This window comes from Dermacentor andersoni, chromosome 9 (genome assembly GCF_023375885.2).
Source record: "Dermacentor andersoni chromosome 9, qqDerAnde1_hic_scaffold, whole genome shotgun sequence".
Lineage (NCBI taxonomy): Eukaryota > Metazoa > Arthropoda > Arachnida > Ixodida > Ixodidae > Dermacentor > Dermacentor andersoni.
In genome coordinates this window covers 1,147,965-1,175,831 of record NC_092822.1, presented here as the reverse complement: position 1 = coordinate 1,175,831, position 27,867 = coordinate 1,147,965, and the positions used below count along the sequence as shown (strand labels likewise).

The following is a 27,867-nucleotide window of genomic DNA, read 5'->3' as shown; positions in this document are numbered from 1 at the left end:
CTGCGCCGAACTGGCCACAGCATCTCCATCGCCCGGGGTGACTCGATCGTAGTCCGGGGCAGCAGCGCAGACGATGTGCAGGTGACAGCAAGCCAGGGGCGACTCCAATCACGCTGCGTACGCTCAACACACTCGGCAAACACTACAGTAGTGCAAGGGAGAGGAATTCTGCATGCGCATCGCCCACGTGGTACGATGTTCAACTCGGCTAGCAAAAGATCGGGCAGCTACTCAGATGCTAAGTTCACGTGAACGAAGCTCGCTTTCTTGAGTCGAACGAGTAATTTCAATTCGTGCGAGGCTAACTAGAATGAGGGAAGCAACTTGCAACACCTCAACGCCACGGTCCACCAGGTTGTGTCCCTCCACGTGCGACAGGCAGCTTCGTAAAGCCTTAGGCCTAAAGCGTCGCTACCCTGACAACAACCGGCATCCAAAAACAACACTCAAAATGAGCGCAAAACAGGCAGCCGCGAGGAGACGTTAGCTCTGTGAGGTGGTCCTACTCCGCTCGGTGCACACAGCATCCGAGTTGACGGCGCCCACCGTCCCAGACGGTGTCGGAGCGCCCGGTGCCAGGCCGCAATACTAGTCAGCCCGTCGTGGCACCCGTGGCCCGCGGCCATCCGGCTCCCAGAGCCGCGACTTCATCCGAGTCAAAGAGATAGAAGAGGCTATTTACATAAGAAATTCGGACCACCCACGAGGCTTCCGTACTCACTCGCTTCAGGCTTGCCACTGCTCCGCGGGCGCTCAGCCTCGCTCTCCCAGGATGCAGACCACGTGGCTCTCGTACTGACGAATGTCATTAAAAAAAACACTTGCGAAAAGGCTTAGCATGTTGACGTGTCCAAACACACTACAGCCACCGCCGCCTCGCTCAAGAAAGCACGCCGCCAACGCTAGCGATCAAAATTCACGCTAGGCCTACGCTTCGGTTCAAACAAAGGTCTTGAACGAAGCAAAACTGTTAAATCTATCGTCCGATGCCCCAAGAGCCCCACGTTGGGCGCCAGATGTGGGGAGATACGGGGTTCTCTCCTCCGTACTCTTGGGACAAAGGAACGACAACACACAGTAGTGCAAACAGTCACAAGGGCATTTATTGCACCTTTCATAGATCAATGCCTGCTAGCCGAGTTCATATCCCCAAAACATGCCGATAGGCGCGCGACAAATCTAGAAGTCCGACTCACCGCGTCCTCGCGAGCGAATATGTTCGCTCCATGCTGGATCCCAACGCCTGGTCGTTCGCGTGTATAGTCACGCGAATCGTGGCGCGTTCCAAGGCGGCCACGCGAGGCGGTCTCGCAGATGCATCGGTCGCCGCGCGCTCGCGGGAGACGTCCTCCGCCGCGCGTCGACCCGCCGGGACAGAGAGCGTAAGCGCCTGTCCCTCGGCGCCCGAGTAACCCCGCCGCGACGGTGGCGCCATCTCTCACACCGCGCTTGTACCACTCCGAGCGCCGCGGGCGCCAGGCCACGCGAGCCGTGCGGGAAAAACAGCATATCAGGGGATGCGCTATGCGGGAAAACATCAGGGGAGGCGCGAGGGTCGCGCATCCCCACAATATATAAAAAAGGTGTTTATGTACAAGAAAAAAAAAATGGTGTAACTGAAAGCTTTGGTTTCTGACACGCGGTGTCCAGCAGTGCATGCAGAGGTCGTGCAAAATAGCTACTGATAACAACGTTACAAAACAATAAATATGGTCATAACTGAAATTCTGGGCTTTAATACTTCAACTTGAGTCTTTTCAGGATGAACAAATGGATATTTCACAATTCAGGAGCATATTCCCCCTCTCATAGCATCTCGAACATGCGCATGATGGGGAAAAGCAAAGTAAATGCCCGGCCACAGTGTTGAAACAGACAATAGCATGATCTTTCCTTTCCCAGCATCTCATTGTTAAGCATTGAAGACACTTTGCTTGTATTTCTGTGGCATGGTGCGTTCGTCTAGTCACATTGCACAATGTACGATCAATGCATGGAAGCTTTGGACCCTTGACTGCCACGTACTAGTGGAACGTATTATAGATGTGAACTAGACGTCGTTAAGTGTCTTGGCTATTTGGTCTTTTGTGGTGCATTCAATGGATATTTGTGGTTTGCTGGGGCTGCCCAGTGCCGTGAAGCATGATATGCTTTTAGCTCCTGTATTTGGCGACCTTCAAGAGACCTCGAGCCAAAATGGTGAGGTGTTATCCAGGCACTCAAAACAAGAATGGAACGAGAACATCTGGGCATCGTTGCAAGGACAAAATAAGATCATCTGGGCAGCCAGTCAAAACTTAAGAAAATGCGGCCTTTGGCCCCCAGCCCTTTGTACAAGACCACATTACATACGCTGCCCAAAAAGGTTACAAAAATGTTGCTTCCAAGTTCTTCCTAATGTTTGTTCACAATAACACTCCAGTTGTAACTCCTAGTACGCTGAAGTTTTATTTGTTTCAAGAGGCAAATAACAGGGCACTGTGGGTACCCTACTATGTGACCCTTTTCACAGCGATACCGTGGGTGCTGCCATGTTTGATCATGTGGTGATGCGTCCATTGCTTGCCTCAACTGCCTTCATTGCCTCCGTGTTTACAATGGGTGTGTATGATGCCAGTACGGCTTAGCAAACCTCCGTTTCGAGAAATATCATAGACGGTGACTGGGTGGATGACACGAAGCTTTGGCCACAGCTTCAGGGAACATGCAAAAGTGCTTTGGAAGCTGATTATGCTATGTCCAAATGGCACGAGCAGCATATATGGTGCCTGTTTTAAAGGCAAGGTTAAATATGTATTCCAAGCTATCCATACTTTCCACTCATGAATTGAATCAGAATCAGTGTGTTTTGCTCTTGGTTCTTTATTTGGCAAATATTTTGAAGCAGCGGCTTGTCATATATCTGACTCTAAATTTCCCTGCTTAGGTCGCTTTCTGATTATTTCTGCCTAATCGTGCGCGGGTGTGCTCAGTTCTGATATACTTGTTCTTGCTGCACGCAAGGCTTGAAAGATAGCTGTTTGGTACATTGTAATACCTTGTAGCAAAGATGTGTTATCAATAGTAACTCCCTTACTCTTGTGCACTGTCACGAAACATTCAGCTTCGACCATTCGTGCGTTATTGGCGCAGTCCATCATTTAGTGTGCGTATTCCTTAATATGCCAGTCAATATTTTTGCAGCTAAGTACTGCACACGTTTTCAGTCCACATGATTCAATCCAGTGTGATTGGAGCACAGTGAATTAGCGAAAACTCACTTAATTTCCGACAGCTGATCGCACAGAAGCAAGAGGGAAGCGGTAATGGTTTCGTATGCGTGCGCTGTCGCTCAGACTACATGTGGCGCACCACTGAAAGCGCAATCTCGTTTCTCTAGAACAAACTGTGCCACGAAAAAGGTCAGTACACTTGGGTGTCATCATTTGGCGCTGAGACAGGGTTGCCTGTGCTCTTTTCAACGCCAGCAGTCCATGAGTTCTGTGGCACATCGGCAGCGTCCGGTGCATCGTGGATGGCTGTTTGGCTGAGAGGAGACTTGCAATGAGGTTCTGTCTGTGACAGGAAACTATTGCGTCCATATGGACCAGTGCACAGTAGGGCTTTATGCGTTGTTGTGTGGAGTGCCGTTGCGAACATGCACTACACCCATTTTAAGATTGTTTCTAGTATCATCTCCAACCAATCTTCTTTACCGGTAGCCATTTCATGCTTACATCTACTCTCAATTACGAAAGATCCAGCATTTTTTTTTTGTCATTAAAACAATTTGCCGCTGTTAGCAATGGCGCGGACTCCGCCTTTGTCATCCTCGCAAATGGTTTCGAAGGTCAGAAAGCATGTCGCATTGCATAATGCTGGTTTCCAATAGTCAGCTTCACCTCAATATAGCAGTATTACGCAGTGAAGCATACCAAAAGTGGGAAGGTGCACTTATCATGGAACACAGTATGCATTCCTTAATTATACACAGGTGCACCAGCCGTCACCTGTCACAGTATGAGCACCGAGGTGCCTAATAAGTGTACTGGCAGGCCTCCAGAGCTATTTTGGACACTCCTGTAGTGATTTGACTCCTTGGGGGCAGTAAGAGGCATGCATTAACTTTTTTTGGGCTGCCTGATTTTGCTGACGTTTTCGCGGCCCCTAGGGAGTCCGAAGAATCGGACGTAGAAATATACGTACTCAACTATACGAATTGATGTGTGAACATTCATATAATTCAGTTTGTGACTCGATTTTGTACTACTCTATTTTTCATATATTTAGTGGAATACTCGGCTGAGGTCGATGCATCGCACACCGCCTTGCCATGGCGCTCGGTTTGTTTTGGGACAAAAGAAAATTTAATTCTGTAGTTCTTACGTGGCAAAACCAGAATCTGATTATGATGCACGCGTATCTTGGCACAAGGGTCGTCCGGGTCGTCAACTCCAGTCGAAACAATTCATATACTTGACGCCGACAAAGGGGACGGTGATGAAAGCAACACCTATGTGCAAAGATACAGGACTGATTAGCCACTGGAAGGCATGCAGATCATATCGCGTACGCATGTTCATGTACGCAGATTCATGTGTTTGCATATGCAGTTCGGAAGTTTATTTCAATCTGTGAACTTCTATGCGCAATTGCAGTAGTTGCCAACTTCGACGGCTGTTAAAAACATCTATGCATGATCGGAGAACCGATCACCAGTTAGCCACTCATACGAACATATTAACGGCAAGCTTTCCGTGATGGCTTTGTTGAACGCTTGCTGGTCACATCGGCCATCAGCCAATTTTCATCATGGCACACTGCCTTGGCCATTAGGCCCAATCGGTAGTTCTTTAAAAGTTCGGCTGGGTATCGGTGACAAAAGTTGTGGTTTTACGCCTAATCGACTTGTATCTATTCACAGAGGCCACACAACAGACAGGAAGCTGACAAACCAAACTGCCTCACAACGAAAGTGAGTGTACGGGATGGTATGAATGTTGTTCTCCACCACCACCATCTTTGCGATACACCAAACAGAGGCATCTCATTTTGGTAGCGTTCATAGATGCATAGTTTTTTGTCGAGCTCTTAGCATTGTTATTGCAAAGCATATCAAAGTATATCTGTCATTTGGAATGCACGTAAGATGCTTGTCATCAAATTTTGTCGTGTGCCTGACGGCACAAATTGTTGTCGTTCATTTGTACTTTTATGTCTGTCTTGCGCCCAGGCACATATGTTTGTTCTCGTTAGCCTACAAAATTTTAATTAATCATTTGCAAAATTAAATTCCTTGACCCAAATAAAAATATTTGCAACCTACCATGCATGGTTACCATCCATGGAAAGCCAAGCTTAATTGGCCACTGTTGGCTTTGTGTCTTGCCTTACTGTTGAGCAGCACTTACTGATTGCGTAGTAATAACAAGCTTCGCCAAATGGCAAAAAATTACTGCTGTACTACTCCAAGTGTTCCAAAAATACCAATATTACTGCTCTGGAACTGCTCCAAAACTCTGGTGTGGCTGCTCCTAAACTGCTCCAGAACATTATTCCTGCTCCAAAAATTGCTCCAAATCCTAAACTGGCTGGACCACCACTATATATAGGATAATAATATATATGTGTGTGTGTGTGAAATATATGTCACGTATATAAGGATAATGATGCCTACACTCGAGAGACTTGCTTTGGGTGGAAGCAGCAAATTTGACAGTGCATTATCATTACTACACCTTATTATTACTACACCTTTGCCAATTGTGTTATGAGGAACTAAAAAAACAAACAAACAATTATGCAGTTTTATGTGCCAAAACCACGATGATGAGGCATGCCATAGTGGGGCACTCCAGAATAATTTGGACCACCTGGGGTTCTTAACGTGCCCCTAAATCTAAATATGTGGGTGTTTTCACATTTCATCCCCATCAAAATGCGGCCTCGTAGCCGGAACTATGAAATAAAACCATGGAAAACAAAAGCAGTTTTATGTAATTGAATATTTATGTCGTCAATGATGATAATTTTTTTGTTTTTGTATAATAGTGTTTTCATGATTATACTGACCATGTCACAATATTCAGTGGTGAATGAGATGGTGAATGGCAAATAATTCCAAATACCTTTTTTGCTATCATGATTAAGAAACTGCTTGTTGAGTTCGAGACATACAGACTCGTGATCATGTCTACGCTGACATGTCATGTGAGCCCATACAAAAACAACGCCACCATCTTTGCTGGTTTTTCTATAGCAATACTCTGAACTATAAAGCAGAAAACAGAAAAGATTGTGATCATCATCACACAACCAAGTCTCAAGGCACACCAAACAATCATAAAGGAACTATGAAATGTAGAAAGTGGATTGTTAATCTCATCAAAGTGCTTCTCTAGACATCTAGCATTAAAAGGGGTTACAGAGGGAAAGCATTGTGACTTAAATTAGTTGAAACGGTCAACTGAAAAGTCGGATGCCATGTTTGGCAATCAACACAATAAGCAATAGTTGAAGGATCACACATGCGATTAACTGATTATAGCAATGTCTGATATGTGAACAATGCGATAAATCCTATTGGCAGTTATTTTTCCCATCTTAATTTTAGTTATCTTTAACGCTAGGGCCCTCTAACGCTAGGGCCTTAGAAAAGGGCACCTTATTTTCTCGAGACATATTGTCATTGACAAGCACATGATGAAACCCTCCTATAGAAACCAATATACTTAAAATATCTTTTTAACAAACCCTTTTTAGTTCAAATTGGAGATTTACTTAATTTTGTGCCAACTAAGCTAAACTCTGGTGGCATGCAGTAATAAATTACCACTGGTAAGCACAGTTTCAATACAGGATAAGAGGAAACTGTAACTTGCTAGATTGACTGTTCAAAACTCCTGCAACCTGTCGGCTACCAGCAGCATACCAACCAGCCGTGTTATGAAAGCCACTACCACCACTCTATGCACACTTGAGCGGATTCTTGCGCACAACGCTCTAGCATCCAGCAGTGCACCAAGGGTGTTGCTTTGTGCTTTGCACCTGCAATTTTTTCACCCTAGTGATAAAATCAGCACAAATAAGAGAGCAAGAGAGGTACATTCCTCTAGCCAGCTACAAACAAAAGAACGCCTGCAGAAGCTATCTCAGGCAAACCACTAAGATGCACATGTGAAGAAGAAACCACGCATATACCACGGATATACCAAAAACCCAGCACATTGTGACTATGCAGAATGCACTACATGTTATAGTAGTACAGCAAGTTGGGCAAGTCAGTTTCTGGTCCTAATGAACGCAGATTTCAATAAGAATGTACAGAGTGTCCAGTCTACTATCTTGCCTTCGTCCCTATTAGCGCTGTGATTAAACACTTCATTTCCACACCCATCAGTGTTGACAGACTACTGTATAGTTAAATTATGATATAATGAAATTTAAATATGAATTTTCTACTGCACCAAATGTGCTCAACTTTTTCCGACTTGCTGTGGGATGCATATTTTTTTAAATCCACTGCATCATTCAACCCGAAAATTTGGTGATGTGGACTCGCATGAACACCTTGTCACATCACCACCTTGTCAATTCCCACAGACATTATGCGAGTTACCTTTGCACATAATTTTTTTTATTCTGTTGAGGGTTTACTAAAGCTATACTGTGGTAAACTTTGTACATTTAGAGTCAATTAATTGGTTCAGGGGTTACTTAATTTCTCTGCTGTTCTTTTTGCCACTTTTTCACAAACTTTTCTATTCAGTAACCAATGTTGAGTTACTAGATAAAGGTCCTGGTCACCTTTTGGTGTTCAAGGTTGTTCTTTAGGACTGTCTGAACTTTATTTCTATGTGTGCCGACCTTATTACTTATGAAGCCATGTACTAAGATTTTAAAGTTTACACATTACTTCTTTTTGGACAAATTTGTTATGGCTGACAAATCCCCGGTCTTTCATTGTGCTCTATGCATATTTTTATAGACGCTTTTGCAAGTGCCTAGAGCAAGTAAAGGCCAAACCGCTTCTATTTGCAGAGGAGGTGCGAGCATGCTTGGAGTTCCTGCTTCACATGGCTGACAGTGGGCCTCCAAGTGCAAAGCAGCAAGCACACTCCCTGTTCTTCGAGCTACACCCAACTGCCCCAGGCAATGAACAAGTGAGCATGGCCTGCTTCTTATGGATGCAAACAGGATATTTAGTGTAGAGTTGAACCTCATTCTAATGCAGTCACATTTGACACAACACTGCTTTTGTTATATCCAATACAGTCCCCACCTGTTAAAACAAATCCACGTACAACATATATATGAATATAACAGGCTTAGTACTAATTAAGGGAAAAATAGGACATCCACCCAATCGTAGCAATTGCTACAAAGGAAACCCATGCGGATTCCTCGAATGAAAAGCCTCGCAGTTGAAGGAAAATTTATCCTGGTCTGGTACTCGAACCCGGGACCATCGCCTTTTCCAGGCAGCCGCTCTACAATTTTAGCTAGCCAGGCGACTAGCAGATGGCACGGCGAAGTTGAATTTGTCAACAACTCAAAGCAAAGGCAACAGTTTGGTGTAATAGTTCTGCGGAAACCCGCAAGGTGGAGAGAAGTAATTAATTGGATTACTTAGTTGGATTACGATTGGTGATGCATGCGTGCGGCAGGGCACTGCATTCAACTAGTGCATGTGGCAGTGTGCTGCATGCAACTATTTTCGGTTGCTAGCAGAATTAGCGAAAATTTACTTTTTCTTCAGAAACGAATACACTAGCGGCAAGCTTCCTGCAGCTAGCGTGCCACACAGTTTTCATGTTGACCACGCAAGCGGACGACTGCTGCCACCACTGTCGGCTCAGTACTGAGGAGCCAAGGAAGCGTCGTGGTTGCCACTAGGCGTAACCAGCTTTGAAGTGAAGCCGTAGCACAGTGCTTCAAAAACAACTGCTGATGATCACAAAATGAACTGTTTTGAGAATGCCTTATTTCTCATTGCGTCAGTTCGTACACAAAAAAAAGACTTGCCGTTATATGCGCCATCGAGACATCGATGCACCTACGTGATGCCGTCTCGCCATCTCGTACGCAGTGCAACAGCAACTAGACACAGGCTCTCAAGTTGAACTTTCCGTGTACTGCAGCTCTCGTTCAAACTACATATCTGACAGTGGTCATCGCTTGTTGCAAAGGATGAAATTAAGACACCCATTTATACTGCTGGCCACTGCATTGCTTCAAGAACAAACTGTAGCTGCAGTTGTGTCATCGGCGGTGATGGCGACGCGCTCGAGCCAGAAAGCCGCAGCTCTGGATGGCTGGCTCCCCACTGGTGTGCCAGCTGTTGTCGATGTATGGTTGTTTATAGGCTAGTACAGTATATAGGTATGGTACGGTATATAGGTACATACAACCACACCTCGATAAATCGAACATGGATATATTGAATTATTGCGTATATCGAACACTTTCTACCGTATTTACTCGCATAATGATCGCACTCGCGTAATGATCGCACCCCTGAATTTTGTCGTCAAAATTCGCTCTTTTTTATTTCCTGTGTAGATCGCACCCCGAACTTGCCGCAGCGATATGTCGTGTGCCAAGTCTAGTTAATAATGATCGCACTATCTGTCAAATGCTACGCGAATGACTCTTCAAGACAAACCAAGCGGTCTGCATGCACCAACCATTCTCAAGCAGATGCCCCATTTCATTCCTTTCATCACTTTCCGCACTTCCATGTCAAAAAAAAAAGAAGAAGAAGAAGGCTATAACCAAACTTGCCTTTATTATGTGTAGGCTTTATAATGGCTGTGGTCAACAACAACAACAACAAAAAAAAGGCACCTTTCGATTCTTCTCGTCTGCACTCGTGGGCACGCAACAAATCGCGAGTGGCAACGATAGCAGCCACATTTACACTGATACGCTAGAAGTGTACCCTATTCATACGCCGACGCTTGTAACATGGTAGTGACAACAAATGCCACAGTTTCCGCAGCATGCCCGTCATGTGTTCCTATGTCACTGGCAGCTAAGCGCGCCCATCTGTTTCTGTCCCCTCTAAGTGGACATGGCTACGTTATTGCCGCAAACTTGCCGATATTAATGTTATTATTCGTTACTGATATGGAAGAAACTGTTTCAATGCACGTAATGTACTCACGAGAAAATGAAAAATCGCGTTCGGCGCGTTCCGCTTGCTCCGCCGGCCGCCATATTTGTTTTGGTGTCCCGCACTACATACATAGGCAGCCGCCTATTTGTTGACCTGTTGTCATCCCGCAGCAAATGCGAGATGAAAAAAAAAATTCCTTTTTTTTTTGTGGGAAATTTAACGCGTAATATTGCACCCCTGAATTTGCGTCAATTTTTTTTGACAAAAAAGTGCGATCACTATGCGAGTAAATACGGTATATCACCTGGAAAATCGCGTGCATATTTAAAAAAAAAAAAAATTTGAATGAGGTTGGATGTAAAATGCATATATCGAACTCCGCCACCCCAGACCACGTGTGCTCTGTTTACAGGCGGTGACCTTTCCTGCAACACCCTCGAAGATAGCGGTAGCGCAACGGGCGTTCCCGACTGCTGCGCACCATAGCTGCACATATCGATCGCACTGAGGGCGACATTTGAAAGTAGAGGCGTACGCACACGGCGGCTTGTCTAGTTCGACAGCATCAACAACGCATTGCATTTGTCGCACTGACATCGCCTGCCGTGCCTCATGAGGAATGGTGGTCTGCATTCACAAACATGCGCAACAGTTTGCGCTCAATGGGCTCACTCATAGACGCCTTGGCAGATGCCACTTAATACTTTGTTATTGACAGTGTTTCAAAATGCTTCAATTGACGGACGTGGAGATCGCAGCACAAGTAGCGGCCAAACAAAGAGGCTGCCGAGGTTGATCCTGCAAGCACTGATGTTGCCACTCTTCAGACTTCAACTGGGGCTGTAGCCAGGGGCGTATCCAGGGGGGGTCTTATGGGGCTTTAGCCTCCCCCCCCCCCCCAATTTTGTTGTGCTGTCATGCACCGCCGACCAAAACGACCTCCGCCACTGGAAATCATTGTGGATTTTGTCTAGAATATGTTTTTATGCTCGAACAGACATTTCAGCGCAAACATTGTGAACTTGGGCTCAATTTCGTGGTAATGCTCATGCACTCGGATTTACATAATGCTAGGAGCCCCATCTGAGCACAAAGTTTCAAGGGCATTTTGATGGTGAGAGGGCATGTTGCGGCATCTCGCAGAAGCTGTAGAATCTACAAAGTGCATAGATTTCAATTCCAAAACCTTATGGGTTTAATGTTCTTGGAAACTTTTGATGTGAAAGGTGCATTGACATTTCCAAAGTCGGGCCTTATATTTTCAATTCCGGAACTTTGTGGGTTTAATGTTCTTATAAACATTTGACGCCAAAGGTGCATTGACTTTTCTATACTTGTACATCAGACCATACAACGAGACAAGCCAAATCAACCCACAAACGGACAAGTTGACAAAGCACGCAGCGAGGTCCGATGAGAAGGAGTGTTGTGGTGGATTATTTGGGCCGTCATGTCACAGAAAAGAATATCAACATATCGTTTTTTCACCTATGCCAAATCATCCATGTCAAGACACTAAAGCCAGCAAAGCTAACTAAATTCTTATATACTTTTTCTACTTTGACTTTTATTCACGAGGACACATTGAGCCTCTTCAGTTTTCTTCTCGCTACCCGTGGGCTGCCAGAGCCAGCCAGAGCACGTGCGTTTTTCTTGTGTTGCCCCGACCACAGTGCGGTGCACTTCGGTGCACATTTCGGTTTGGTGACCTGGGAGAGTTTTGGACGCTTTCTAGCTAGCAGACAAGAAAAAGAAACAATGGTTGCTCACCGCCATCACTGTGGGGACTCGATGGATTGCAACACGTTCCCTTGAGGGCATCACCTTCACTTCAATGTTATCGCAACCTCTCCGAAAAGTCTTCTGTCTCGCCAGCAACACACTACCTTGCGGAACACCGGAAGTAACAGCAAGCGATTCAGAAAGGGTGCCATTCACATCAACAGACTGCGTTCTACCACTTAAGTATGCTCTGACCCATTCTACAAGATACAGCGGAAGACCAATCAACTGCAATTTATAAAGAAGCTTTGAATCCATTACCTTGACAAAAGCTTTCGCCATATCAAGAAAAAGAACATCGATCTGTCCCGAGTTATCCAGTACGCTGAGAAAGTCATGAACCGTCGTAATTAGTTGAGTAGTGGTTGACATGCCCTTCTTGAAACCATGCTGAAAAGGTGATAGGATGTCCTTTTCCTTTAAAAAGTCATTTATAAAGCGGGCCACGATGTGCTCTAGGAGTTTGCAGAATGTAGAAATAATTGATACCGGTCGGTAATTAGTCACAAGTAGCTTATCCCCTTTTTTATAGATCGGTACAACACGAGCCTTCCTCCAATTCTTAGGCAACTCACTGGTTTGCAGAGATAAAGTGAAAATTTTAGCAAGATGCTCCGAGATCTGGTCGGCATAACGCTTTAAAAAAGCATTTGGAATGCCATCAAGACCATGACCTTTCTGAATATTTATTTTACGAAGCAACGACAAAACCCCTTCTGTGGTAATGACAGGAACCTCGCTAGGATCGATGGATCGTTTTGGTGCATCAAAAACCATATCTGGAAGGCCCCCAAAAACAGTTTGAAAGTATCCATTAAAGAGCTGAGCTATTTCCTTCCCGTTGGTAACGAGGCTCCGATCATCACTTTTAATTTCTTTTATGACCTCTTTTTGATGGCCAAGGTAATTCCAAAACTTGAAGGGTCTGTTTTTATGAATGAAGGAAGAGTAACCCTAAAATAATGGGATTTCGAAGTGGACAGTTTCTGTGCTAATTCATGTTTTAAATTCTGCAAATACTGAGGAGATGTAGAATGATGTCGCCTAGGACGTTGAAGTCTCCGCTTCAAATGAATAATATCACGACTCACCCAAGGGTTTCGACGCTTATTTCTCACTCTCCGTTGAGGTACAAAATTTGTGGTAGAAAATAATATGCCTTCCTTAAAGCGTTCCCATAAGCTGTGTACATCGCCCTCATTAGTACGCAGCAGTACATCATCCAAATAATCAATAATAGAAGCGTGGTCAGCGCGGTAAAAATCATGGACGTAGGCAACAGACAAATTTCGAGTACTATCAACGCAATTAGTTCGACAAGAAAAAAAAAAAAGCAAATGGTGATCAGAAATACCAGGCTCGACTCTGAGTTCACCATTAGAGAACAATTCACTGGCAAAGAACAAATCTAACATAGCATTTTTACGGGTACAGTCACGCAGAATTTGGTTAAGGTTTAAAGCTAACATGGTGTCCATAATTACATCACCAGAGGCTCAGCTCCCGTAAGCTAAACTCCTCCAGTCCAAGCCTGCTAGGTTGAAATCCCCCGTCATAATCACATTGCTTTCACGCTTGGTCAACAAGTGGTCATATAAGCTTTCAAGGAATGTTAATGGAGAATCAGGAGCACGATATACCGCGCATAATAAGAAGGTCAAGCCCCAACATGACACGTTTAAAAACAGGCTTTCGTGCTCTGGAATTTGGTCAAGAACAGTGACCTGAACAAACGACTTCAAAATAACTGTGACACCCCCACCCCTTGAACCACGATCCCTTCTAAAAATATGATAGCCAGGGGGAATAATTTCATCATTACTTATTTGATCATGTAGCCATGTTTCTGAAAGAACAAGAATGTGCGGGTCATAGGAAAGGAGTAGTAGTTCAAGGGCGTTAGTTATATTCTTAATACTTCTGGCATTTAGAGACAATATCCGTAGTTCTTGTGCTTGGTCCTGCAACCGCTATCTTTCAGAACTATCACCTCTGCTGATAGGTGCTGGCGCCCGTGTACTCGATCCATCATCCCCCACGTAGTAGGTGTTATCGATTCGCAGTTTGTCGTGAATAAGGGTAACCTTCTTGCCGCTATTGCTTTCATTTTTTGCACTATGCCAAAGTAATTTACGCTTTTTGACTGTTTCAGCAGAATAGTCGTTTTGGATAGACACGCCGGTTCCCTTTAGCTTTCCAACGTTTCGCTAAACGTCCTGTTTTTCAAAGTAATCCTGAAAATACAAGATAACTGGCGAATTCACAGCTCGGCGACCTAACCTGTGAATACGCGCCACCGAAGAACAGGTAAGTCCAAGTTTATGGTGGAAAATATCGTCAATAACCTTATGACGCAATGTTTCTTCAGTCTCATGTTCATCTTTTTTGATGCCAAACACAATCAAATTGTTCCTTCGACTTTTATCCTCTTGGTCAACCAACCTTGCTTTCTGCGATTTCAGTGTTTCCTGGACTAATGGCATGCTTTCATGTAGGTGTTCAATTTCTTGCGTCTTTGCTGATATTTCGTTCACCTTTTTGTCTAGTTCACTTACCCGTATGCCAAAGCTTGCGAGAGTTTTTTCTGTCTGTTCTAGCCTAGTAATAACATTGGCCAGGTCACTACGTATAGCTTGCTGACCTTCAAGTTGTTTAAGCAGTTCTGGCACAGAGGGACCGGGACCAGGGTTTTGCTCAACATCTCCGCAAAGCAGTAGCATCAATGCACAGAAGCATTCAGAAGCAATGGTCAAAACCATATGTGGGCTCGGCACAACTACAAGACACCTCTCGTCACTTCTGTGCAGACAGACACTACCAACCTGGACAGAAACCAGGAAACGTTGCATTGGAGACATGATCCCCGTCGCCTCGCCGAGCCCACTGCCGAAGTATCGCTGAGGACAGTCTTTTATAGGCCATGCTGGTGACGTCACTGTCGCAGGAAATTCTTGAAGTTGTCCACTGCGCATGTCGGGCAGCAAGTCCGTGTCCGACAAAGGGCAGCTTTCACTGATGAAGTCATCTTTGCTGTCGTCCGATCCAAAGTGGCGACACGTGCTTGAGGATGTCGACGTACCGGCAGTGGCGAACAGGGCAACCTGGACAGAAAGCAGGAAACGTTGCATTGGAGACAAGATCCCCGTCGCCTCGCCGAGCCCACTGCCGAAGTATCACTGTGGACAGTCTTTTATAGGCCATGCTGGTGACGTGACTGTCGCAGGAAATTCTTGAAGTGGTACACTGCGCATGTCGGGCAGCAAGCCCGTGTCCGATAAAGGGCAGCTTTCACTGATGAAGCCATCTTTGCTGTCGTCCGATCCAAAGTGGCGACACGTGCTTGAGAATGTCGACGTACCAGCAGTGGCGAACAGGGAAACCTGGACAGAAAGCAGGAAACGTTGCATTGGAGACATGATCCCCGTCGCCTCGCCGAGCCCACTGAACAGGGCAATCATTTCTTAAAATGTTTCTTAAATGAAACGTAAATTAAACGTAAAATCATTTTTTAAAATGGAATCATTTCTTAAAATGTTTCTCTAAATGATTCCAGATTAATAATTTCAACAATATGGCTTGGAAGATCGTTTCAAGCTGCTATTGCCAGAGGTAATGCCGATTTGTTAAATGCATTTGTGTGGTCAAACACACGTGTGAAACTGTGTGCGTTATCAGGGTGTCTACCAACCGGGAAAACTGGGAATTCTCGGGGATTTTGAATAGTCTGGAAATACTTAGGGAAAACTCAGGGAACTTGTGCTTCTATCAGGGAAAATTAGCTGTAATTTTATTGAAAGGGAACGAAAGTCGCAGTAATGCTGGCTCGCGTGACAAAGAGGGATCGTAATGAATCTTTTGACGCCGTGCCGTCGGCTGGAGGAGTTTACAGTCAATGGCCGACTTTCAGAACGCCCGACGGCTCCGCGGCACTATCACGTACCCCATAGAATCAATTTCTAAGAATGTCTGAAACTTCGGACACAAGAGCCCTTCGCCGTACGATTTTCTGGACTTTTTGCCGTGACCTCAGGTCCGAAATGGCATTAATCAAAGCCACCACTGCTGCCGTTTTGATTACCTCGCCACCGTGGCATATGCTTGGCCTAGCTGCTTCAACGTTTGTTATAAAGCTTCTTGCTGTTCGGCGCCATGTTTTTCATTGAAAGAATTCGCCGCTGTAAGCAGTGGCACCGACTCTGTCTTTGTGGTCCTCGCGATTGGCTTCGAAGCTCGGAAAGTACGGCACGTTGCATAATGCCGGTTCCCAAAAGTCAGCTTTGCCTCGATACAGAAGTGTTACGCGGTGAAGCATAACAAGCGTGGGAAGGGGCAATTGTCGCGGGACACAGTATCTATTCCTTAATTATACACGTGTCCATTCACCATCTCCTGTCACAGTGCAGGCACCCATATGCCTGCATGAGCGTGATGGTAGGCCTTTTCGGATGTGCCTTTGTCGATTTCAGCCTTTAATGGCAGTAAAAGAGTTGCACTCACTTTTACGGGCTGCCCGATTTTACGGACATTTTCGCAGCCCTTAGGGAGTTCGAAAAATCGGACGTTGACTGTGCAGCTGACGAAGAGGATGCTTCAAATGGTCCGTGGGGTGAAAGCGTGGTAGAAGGACGACAAGAACAGAAAGGACCTACGCACTGAGCAATGAATGGGAAAGGAAGCCTGCCACCACTTTTTTCAAGGAGCTTGAGCTCAAAAAATAAAGTGTTGGCTGACGCTGGAATGCAGGTGTTCCTCATCCAAACCGAAATAAACTCGCTAAAGCAGTGAAATGCAACACTGAGGTGTTGTGCGTGGGCTGAGAGTATGTCAGGAGAGTTGAGGTTGACACACCAGCTGTTGAGAATCTCATTTGTGACAAAGGTCGGGCCTCACACCAATGAGCTTGCTATAAATTGATAAATGTAGCTCATATCACCTTCAGTCACGGCGTGCACATTTGTAGACGCGACCTATGTTTGCCATTTCTGTGCAGTGGTAGTAAGGAATAGAGCATGAACATTAAGCTTATGGCAAATTTAACGTTCTGTTAACCTAAATTACTTCCATTTTGCTTCTGAGCAATATGTATCATTACAGAGTATCGCTTTGGTGAAGGTACTACCATGTTTTACGTGACGCTTGATGTGGGGCTTGTCAGTAGCAACCTCGAAATATATATATATATATATTTTCTTTCGTGCATTGGTTGAGGCTAATGAATAACTTGTCCATGTAATTCAAGTGGAGGATTTAATACTTTTTATGAGGAAGCGTAGCATGACTGACTTTACACTATTCAAATATTTAATTACTCTGTAATTATAATGACTCATCATAAAATGCTCAGAGTCATTCTATCACCTTGATTTGCTTTTAGTGGAGTCTCAAGCACCACCTATGTTTCACATATATGTATCGACAGTCGATCATATTTCTTGACTGAAGTGGATATTCAAAAACATTCGTTTATGTATGAATCTCATTTTTATTCATATTTGAGAATGTTCCACTCGATTTGCAATGAGTTTTGCCATTTTTTCAAAGTTGTCTTATTCATTGTGCATTTTACTAACCCCTCGCAACAGATTTTTTTAAATATATGAAATAAATGATACTCCTTACTATTCAAACTGGATTAAGTCATTTCTTAGCATGCTTACTAGAGAGTGACAGCATCGGGCGACATAGTGTCAGCCTGTCTTGACGTAAAACAAAGTTCTTTGTCACTCAGGGAATTTTGCAAAGGCACTCAGGGAAAACCTGGAAAACTCAGGGAATTTGGGAATGTCAACTTGGTAGACACCCTGGTTATATAAGCGGCGAGATGTGCGAAATGGTTGGGAAAGGGGTAATGTAGTTGCGTGTTGACTGTGAGTGATTTTGTGCAGTAAGCAAAGCAGAGCTATCGCCCTTCTAGATCCAAAAGATGAGAGTAATAGTGATTTCTTTATAGTAGTAACGCTGGAATCCCTACTGTGATCTTTCGTGATGAAACTTGCAGCATGGTATTGAACAGAGTTGAGAGAATTTATTAAATATTCCTGATGTGGCGACCAGATGCCGGAAACTAATTCGAGCTGAGGATGAACAAAGGTTCTGTATGCTATTTCACGAGTGGCTGAAGGTGTTTCACGTAGGTTTCGCTTTAGGTAACCAAGTGTGCTAGATGCTTTTGCTGTAACATGTTTTATATGCGCCTTCCATGATAAGTTTGTTGTAATATGGATACTGAGATATTTGTACAAGGGGGGACAGTGACAGCACTGTTATTAAGCAAGTAAGTGCAAAGAGAGTTTGTTTTCTTTTTGGCTGATGGTCATTAATTTCCATTTTTCTGTATTTAGTGACATTTGCCATAGTGTGCACCAGTTTGTGTGCACCAGTTTCAGCATGTGTCGAGCTCAATCCATTATTCTCAACCCTTCTTTAAATACAAACAAATAGAAGAACTTAAGCAAGTCTTACGTAAATGCAGACAGAACGAACCGTATAACCGGCCTTTCAGTACTGCCGAGTTACCTTATTTACTCAATTCTAACGCACCCTCGATTGTAATGTGCACCCGTTTTCCGGGACCAAAAAATAAAAAAATGAAAACCTCGATTATAACGTGCACCCGTTTTTCATGAAAAAAAGTACAATATTGCGCACCTCGTGCTTTTGTATAGAAATACTATTTTCTCTTATTTGGAAAAAACAGGTTTATTCCCAATGCACTAAAGTTTCGATGAATAAAAACACAAATGGAAGCGGCGTACCTTGCTGCCAAGATTTTCACTGCGCCGGTACGAGTCACGTGGGGTGATAAATGTCACTTTGTGTATCGCATACCTCTCTCATGCGGACTATATTTGCCAGACAGGTTGTTGCATTGTTGACTGCATGCGTGAGCATCGCTATTTGCTACCAACAGATACAGGAGGGAACTTGCCATTGCATTGCGAAAAGCACTATTGCCGACCAGTTTTTTGTAGTGTATCGATAGTGTGGAGAGAGCGCAGCAAACTGGAAAGAGAAATTAGCGAAGCGTTCCACATGAAAAAGTTGGGCGTGCATACATGTGTGAGTGAACCTTCCATTCATATCAATGATAAAGAACTTCAATTTCTAAATTTATCATGTTAATCCAAGTGTTGTTGCCTTTGTCGGGAAGGGGTGTGACTTGGCTTTTGTGTACGTGTATATCTTTTGTTGATATTTGACTGCAAACCTTGTTATTGTTCTTGGGTGTATACGCATGCATGGCGGTGATTTGTGGAATGTATTCACAATAAACTTCAGTTGTAAGTCCAGCGTTGTCCTGTCCATTTCTACTTACTTGTGCTCGTGTCCGTACTTGCTGGAAACAGTTATATGTTCACCATGCACCAACTGGCCCAGCAAACTACTCTACTTGACTCCTCTTATTCGTTATGTTGTCAAGGCTAAATATATGGACAAATGATCGCTTATTGGGGCATCAAGGACGCCTGCCTGTATTGAACTATTTGTACTATTCATAATGAATAAGTCTAGTAGAGTAGAATTGCTATCGGTAATATGTGTTGGGATAGTGATTACATTTAAGAAAAAGGAAACAAGAAAGTCTGAAAATCTCATCTGTTTGGGTGTATTGCTCAACATATCTATGTTAATGTCTCCTCCCAGAACCAACGTATAATTAAGCTCATTGACAACAGAAAATAGATTTTCTAAATATTGAATAAATGAATCAATATTGCCATCAGGTGGCCTGTACAACACTACAAACATATAGCTCTGATACTTTAAGGTTAATGCGTCAATGTCCTCTGTACACAGAGACAAATCTTCAATATATTAGTACACAAATCCAGTCTTTACATGTTGCATACACCACCGCCAATTTTTGATATTATATTTTGGTGTACAACTTTATATCCATCAATATGATACACATCTGTATCACTACAGTACGAAGTTTCAGTCATCATAATAACGGAGAATAAGAAATTGAAGTCATCAAGAAATAAAAGAACATTTTCTCCTTTTGAACGACCTGATTGTATATTAATATGAAAAAACGTCAGCAGCTGCACATGATGGTCGCTTACATATGAGTTCAATTCAGATGCACTGGAATGCATCACCATTGTTCCCTACAAAAAATATAGTAAGGATGTCACTAGGCTAGACTAGTTTAGTCAAATCGGCATCAGTAGTTACATGTAAAAGGGGGGTCCTGTCTGCCTTCCTTATGAAAATTTTGCCCTGTGATACCCACACATATTTCCATTCCCTTTCACACCTTGCTTGCCGTGCTTCACTGAGCAGAATCTTCAATTCAATGTAGAGGTGCTCATTTATATAAACTGGGTTATTCTTGTCAAAACCAAGACAACTGTTGCCTAGTTTAGCCTTTTTTGCTGCAGACAACAGTTTGTCTCGCGCAGTTCTAGTGAGGAATCGGACGATCACATTAGATTTCTTTTTATCTATCGACAATATGCGGTGCGAAATGTCAATGTCTTTTTATGTGACATCAGTTGCTAAGTATTTAGCGATGTTTGCGACAGTTTTGTGCAAGTCTTCATTCTTGGTTTGCGGAAGACCTTGGATTTCGATATATTTCTCCTGTATTGCTTCAGCTGAACAATCTCCTGCTTAGCTTCCCTCAGGTCCCTCCGCAGTTCTACATTTTCATTGCGGCACTGTGCACTCTCAGCTTTTACCGCGTCTATTTCATTGCGGAAAGCCTCTACGTCAGTTCTAAAGTGCTCAAAGTTCTTGTTCATGAAGCTAATAGCATCTTGAACACCTCTAAGTTCAGTAAATATTTTAGTGTTCGAGGAAGTGACCTTCATTTCATTCCTTAATATGCCAGTCACTATTTTTGCAGCCAACTATTGCACACGTCTTCAATCCAAATGATTCAATCCAGCTTGGTTGGAGCGTAATGCATTAGTGAAAACTTGGTTGCATTTCCGACAGCTGATCGCACAGAAGCAAGGTAGAAGTGGTAATGGTTTCGTATTCATGCGCTGTTGCTGAGACTACGTGCGGCGCACTGCCGAAAGCACTATCTAATTTCTCTAGGACAGACTCCTCCACGAAAAGGGTCAATAGCTTACCACACACTATGAACATTCAGAATTGATTCCATGTGCTGTATTTTGCTGTGAAAGCTGTGGTTAATTAGCTAATTAAGCCCTAAATGAAGAACATCCTGTTTTGTATATCATAATTATATTCATTATAGGAAAAAAAATTCCATTTTTAAATCAGCTGGTAAAAATACATGAACTGTGCAAATTTATTCGAATTTATTTGAAAAGTTATTTTGAGTGCCTTGTCTCCCCTTAATGGGCGTTGCATTTCTGTTACTTGTATTATGTACAGCATGTCAGGGAGCCATACTCAGGCTGCTTTATAGTTGTGTTGCTTGTGACGACAGACACCAATATTTTCTTCACCTACTGCAGGTTCCACCTTGTTTGGTTCCTGGTATCCCATCTCTTCGTGAATATCCAAGGTAAGCAATGTGTTTGATGTATTGTCTGCAGATAGCCCTTGAAGTCTCCAACACAAGTCTCTGTGCATAGTGTCATAGTTCCTGTGTGCTGGATGGGAGGTGCTGGATGAAAAATTGCATTAGAAACTAAATTTTTTTTTATTGTGAAAATATGCTATAAATAGAAGGTGAGAAAAACATAATACATTGAAATCCCAATAATTCAAGATCTCTTCATTCGAATTGACGGATAACTTGAAATGCTCTGCTGGATCCAGTTGTCATGAGTCACCGGCAAGACCTGTATGACAATGTGAAAAAGACGAAGACACCGGTCGACAGAACGGAGAAGGGACCTGCAGGCGAAAAGCATGTGAACCGCGAAATAAGAAGAATAAATTAAGAAAAAAGATATGCAGGCGGAGATGAGCTGGCATTGCTGGCGTGGTCAAGAAGCAAGACAGTGGCACCTCCAGCTGTGCTCTGGAGATGGGAGGCAGCAGCTTCGGGGACCACGGACCAGAGAGGGAATGTTCGTGAGTTGGTCAGCGACAACTCCAGCTCCTGAGCCTTGACTGCGTCACCGTGGCTGTGTTCCGTGGCCCCGGTCCAACCCAATGCTGCCGAAACCGGTTGCTGTCCCGTGCAACAAAGGCAATCGCCTGGCCACGTCAGCGGCACAACGGCCGACTGGCCCAGACCGCATCCTGCGTAATGCGGGTCCCTGCAAAAGACTACAACCTCATCACTCTCGTCAGAGGTTGACGCCCAAGCTGTGTTGGAACCACGCAGGCCAACGTCGTTTGCCACGCTGGGCCGGAGTCCAACACGATTGACGATGGTCAGAACGTTCATTTGCTTGTGACATCGCGTTGGTTAGTCGAGCGAAAGAACAATATGTAGTTGCGGGCTTGTTTGTTTATTGTGTATAGCTTGTTTTTAAGAGTGTTTCGTGTGTGTATAATGTTTATAGCGTGTCAGGGTAGTTTGCTGTTTCTTTCTTTCGTTATTTTTTTTTTCTTCTAGGTAAATGTTCTCTAACATATTTGAATTGTGTCTCTGTCCATTTCTGGGGTGCTGAAATTCGTGACACCAGTAAAGCCCTATGTGTTTGAATAGTGAAAAGCTCTCTACAGTTTGAATTCCAAAAAAAGTGCAGTGGTTATTTGCGACAAAATTTCTCACTCCCATGGACCACTTTTTGGACAAGTCTGAGGTAAAGGCTAAGGCTCAACGTGCCGCTAACTACCTTAAGCTTGCTTGCCGTAAAAAGAACGAGGAAGGTGCATGCCTTCTTTTCCCATCCAGCTTGAAAGCAACAGGAAGGAGCCGTCTGTGCGTGCTCTATTACGTTACCATGTGCGCCCCCCCCCCCCTCATTTCTCTCTCCTAGCATGTGCTTGATCACATTACTGCACGGCTGATTACGTCACCTCTAACATTGGGCACAAGAGAGGATGACGTAAGCCCAGCCACCATCCTGCTCGGCTCACCCTCGCACCCACAGCAAACAGCATGCCAGGCTTGATCTTATCGCTCTTGCTTCCGGCACATGTTGCACGCTGATGGAGGAAAGCTAAGACTTTTTCAATGCGAGCCCAGTGTTGGTATTGTGCGCTGTGGTGTACTGGAACGGGGCAGCGTGTCGTCCATATAGCAAAACAATGGGAAAACCAAGGTCGCTTCTGCGATGATGGCACCAGATGGGCACTGCAAACGACCCGTTTGCCTAGCATGCAAAATTTAAATCTGTTATCCTGTTATCCAAAACTTTCTGAATTTTTAAACTAAAACACTTTCAAAACACAATTGAAATTATTATAATTTGCAAGAAATAAATACAAACTGTTAAGATAAATGCTGTCTACGCTTGCACTCACAGATGATGCAGTGTTCCTGATCGTTTGCTTAGCATTTTGGTAGCAGAAGACAAACACACTCATCTGCTCATTCCGTTCAGTAAGCATGTATATTTTGTAAGCAGACATTTATTCTCTATGCTTTATACAGGCGTCCCGACGCCGCTCCAGAATTCTTAGCCAAACTACAGGTTCACATGCACCAACACAAAAACAAGAAAATAATTTTGGCTTTCAATTTTAATCTCCCTGATATTAATTAGGATCGGCTTGATGCCGGAAATGACGCAAATGTCATCTTCGACGTAATGTTAGAGCACGATATTATACAAGTTGTAAACCAGCCGACTTGGCTGCATGGCTCTTCCACTTCTGTTTCAGATTTAGTGTTCCTTCCACGCTATATTGTTGATTACACTGTACATATAGAACACAGGCTATCTGATCACAAACTTGTCAATGTTTCTATGCCAATTTCTTGCCATAAAGTACAAAAGGAAACTGCTGTACATTACTACAAAGATTACTAACGTGCGGATGATGCGTCAATTATTGATCACTTGGAGGCATGTCTTACCGGTTTTGATAGTGGTGATGTTGGTGTTTTATGGAAACATTTTAAAAGCATGTGCCGGTATTGCCTTGATAAATCCAGAAAAAAACAAAAGGAAGTACACAAGGAAACGCTGTGGATGACACGCGACATAATCTATTTAAAACGTAAAGTGAAAAGATTTTTAAAAAACCACGCACCACTTAACGGAAGCCTTGCAAGAGCATTGCACCATTCAAAGGAACAATATGTCGGTACAATGCTACTAAGCTTTATTAAAACCGACCAAACTAAATTTTTGAACTACTTGAGTGAGAAAAAGAAACCAGTTTCACAGATTTTTGCTAACGGCATCATTATTAACGAACAAAGAGGCATTACCGAACAATTCAATATATACTTCAACAGCATATTTTCTGCTGAAACCGATGGCCTTCCCTCTGCCACAGACACTGTGATTACAAGCTTCTTCAAATATTATTAGTTACCCTGGAGTGCTCACAATGCTACTTAACTTGAAAACTAAGACTTCTTCTGGACCCGATAACATACCAAATGTTTTTCTTCGCCGGTATGCCGAACCTCTAGCAAAGTACCTTGTCATCATATTTCATGCTTCCTTGTCGTGTTCAAGTTTGCCGAAGGACTGGAGGACAGCTTGTGTGGTGCCCATTTTTGAAAAAGGTGACCGACTACTTTTAGAAAACTATCGCCCGATCTCACTAACATCAAGTTGCTGTAAACTAATTGAGCATATTATTGCAAAAGCCCTCCATGATATTCTTGAGGAGAACAAAATTCTAACCAACTCTCAACATGGTTTCAGAAAGGGATATTCTACAGTAACAGAATTAATCACGGTCATTCACACTTTTGTTTCTTCTGTTGAAAATAACAATCAAATTGATTTAATTTTTTGGATTTTAGTAAAGCCTTTGATAAGGCACCTCATTCCAAACTAATATTTAAACTAAAAGCCATGGCATACCAGAAGTACTTGCTTCTTGGATCGCTGAATACTTAAGCAATCGCAAACAGTTCGTGGATATAGGTGGGCATTACTCAGCCTGTCTTCCAGTGACATCTGGGGTACTACAGGGAAGTGTACTGGGCCCTTTGTTGTTCCTCCTGTATGTGAATGACACTGTTGATGTTGTAAAGCCGAATGCTCAAATAAGACTATTTGCAGACGAGTGTGTTTTGTTTAAAGAAATTATCCACACTAGTGACCAAGATGATCTGAATGATAGCCTCAGTAAAATTTTCTGTTGCTGCACTCAATGGGGGATGACTTTGAATGTTGAAAAAAGTGTTTTTCTTCCCATTTCCCGCAAGAAAACATCTCTCCTTTATAGTTATATTGTCGACCTTCCTGAAGTTTCTGCGACCGGCATACCTGTCACCATTCTCTCTCTGGCTGCTTTTCGTGATATTGGAGTCGAACAATGTCGGGATGCCTCCTTACAACACCTTATTCAACGGTTCACTTCAACGATGGCCAATCCTTCCCTTCGCATGTTTGAACTCCAAGATGGTATATCGTACTGGTCTAACATGCGCTGGACGGCTCTGCTCGACTCTTCGTTGTGCCTGAGCATTTGCGTCAGACTGTTCTCGCCGAGCTTCATTATGTACCAACTGCCAGTCACCTTGGCGTGTCACGGACTTATGACCGCGTTCGTCGACGCTTCTTTTGGCCTGGTCTATACCATGACGTCTGCCATTATGTCGCCACGTGTGACCTTTGTTAACGACGCAAAAAGCCAACCACACTCCCTGCTGGTCGCCTTCAACCACGTGACGTACCATCAGAACCATTCTTCCGTGTAGGTGTTGATCTTTTAGGCCCTTTTCCTACGTCTGCTTTGGGAAACAAGTGGATTGCTGTAGCAACAGACTACGCCACCCGATATGCAATCACACGTGCTCTTCCAACAAGCTGTGCAACTGATGTCGCTGACTTCCTCCTAGATAATGTCATCCTTCACTACGGTGCCCTTTGACAGCTCCTCACCGACTGAGGCCGCTACTTTCTTTCTAAAGTTGTCAATGACATTCTACACTCATGCACAACTAAACACAAACTTGCTACTGCTTACCATCCACAAACGAACGGTCTAACCGAGCGCCTTAACTGCACCGTTACTGACATGCTGTCCATATATGTCTCCGCTGACCACCGCGACTGGGACATTGCGCTGCCGTTCGTTACTTTCGCCTATAATTCGTCTCGCGATGATACCACAGGTTTCTCTCCATTCTTCCTCTTGTTTGGCCGCGACCCTACGCTACCTTTCGACACCGTTCTGCCTGCTAGTCTGAATCCCACATCTTAGTACGCCCGTGAAGCCATACTCAAAGCACAAGAAGCACGCCATATTGCCCGATGTCGACTTGTGGAGTCTCAGGAAAATCAGTGGCGCTAATATGACGCCCGCCATCGTGACGGCCATTACGCACCGGGTGCCCTGGTTCTCCTTTGGTCGCAGTTGCGATGCGTTGGCCTCTCGGAGAAGTTACTTTCATGCTACTCTGGCCCTTGCCGGGTCTTGCGTCAAGTAACTGACGTCACTTACGAAATCACCCCACTTGCGCCAGCCATGGCTCAGCATCACTCCGACGTGGTCCACGTCGCGCGTCTTGAGTTGTATCACTCGCCCGCCTCCTAACCAGCACCAAGCCGGTGCTTCAGCTGCCGGGGGTCAGGTGACACGCTGACGAAGAAGATGTTTTCAGCTTGATCGGAAGAAGACGACGCTCTGGACTTCGCGTGCTGTCTACCATCTTGTCAGCTGCTACAGTTAATGTAAATATTCTGTAAATATACGTCTGACTGTTTTTAACCCCGTAACAATATGCTAGGCTCCTCTGCACTTAAACACATTTCTAACTATATATATTTAGCTGTCACCCTTTGCAGCAACCTGTCCTGGCGCCTTCACATGCAAAATATATCTTTCTCTGCTTTCCATAAACTGTGCTTTCTCAAATACAAGCTTAAGCACACCCCATCCTCTGTTAAACTGCTTGCTTATTACTACTTAAAGGGACCCTGAAACGATTTTGACGATTTTCTACAAACGTACTAAGTCGATAAAGTAAGTCCTTCTGATCATTAATTGACACATCTAAGTGCTCCGCATAAAGCGTGTAATTTATTATAAGGTTTTAAAAATGCACATCGCTGCCGATCGCAGCACACTGCACGGCGGAATGTTAAGCCGCCCCTGCCCATATGACAGAAATCGCCCATATGACGTCAGTGGGGCGAGCTATCCAATTGGCTGATCAGGGCGCGTGATTGATAATTTTTCCAACTTTATGGTAAACAAATGATGTTTGTAATAGTTGGAATGTTAGTTAATTTGTTTTTATAAAAAGAAAGTAACATAAAGATAATGCACAAGAACAATTTTTCAGTACACTTAAGCACTTCCGGCACACAGCAAGTGTTGTCTGCTTGTGTTACAACGTGCTCCGTCTTTGACGAGAGCTCCGCAGTCAGTGTCGGTCTGTCTTTTCTCGAGCGCTATGATTCGACTTTGTTGCGTTGTGGACTGCAAACGTAGTGACTGGCAATATGTCAAGCTGCAATGTCATGTCCTTCTGCAAGCCAGTAGACGAGCGGACTGGCTGCAGCGCATTGGACAGCTGCTATCCGATGGGCGCCAGGGTTTGCGTGATAGCGGCCGTCGCTTTACAACAGAAGATTACTAACGCAATAGCGTTTTGCGAGTCTGGTGTTAGGGTAAACGCAAGCGCAAGGGGATAGGGCCTGGCCGAGTCCCCTTACGTGTCGTTTCAGGGGATGGTCTGCACGGTGCAAATGTGAATTGTCTGCACGGTGCAACCACCTGGTGGCATAGAACTCAACCACACACAGTAGCAGTAACAAAATGTATTCTTTGCTGCTCGTGTAAATTTTTCTCAGGAGTGTAATCGTTAACACATTGTTTTTGTAAATGTTTCAAATGTTTTACACTTGGTAAGAGCAATATTAGCTCTTTCTTTGGCAGGTTAAGCTCTGCGCCAACGGGTGGCTGGACTGTGGAGATGGATCAGGCAGCTCACAAACGTCTACGCTAAAGTTCCTTCATCAGCTTGAGTTTAT

The 27,867-nt window shown here is 44.1% G+C and overlaps 2 protein-coding genes across 6 annotated transcripts in view; one reads left to right on the top strand and one right to left on the bottom strand.

The window, feature by feature from the left end:
- Grip163 (gamma-tubulin complex component 6) overlaps positions 1 to 27,867 on the top strand; it is a 478,650-nt gene that overhangs the window by 26,440 nt on the left and 424,343 nt on the right. For all 5 annotated transcript variants that reach the window (XM_055068412.2, XM_072284402.1, XM_050174613.3 and 2 more), the window contains exons 3-4: positions 8,020 to 8,141; positions 21,316 to 21,365. In XM_055068412.2, coding sequence (XP_054924387.1) covers positions 8,020 to 8,141; positions 21,316 to 21,365 — 172 coding nt within the window. The remainder of the gene's footprint in view (positions 1 to 8,019; positions 8,142 to 21,315; positions 21,366 to 27,867) is intronic.
- Positions 21,744 to 27,867, bottom strand: part of LOC140213130 (uncharacterized) — a 36,663-nt gene continuing 30,539 nt past the window's right edge. The window contains exon 2 of the mRNA XM_072284290.1: positions 21,744 to 22,051. Within this exon, the coding sequence (XP_072140391.1) occupies positions 21,744 to 22,051 (308 nt within the window). The remainder of the gene's footprint in view (positions 22,052 to 27,867) is intronic.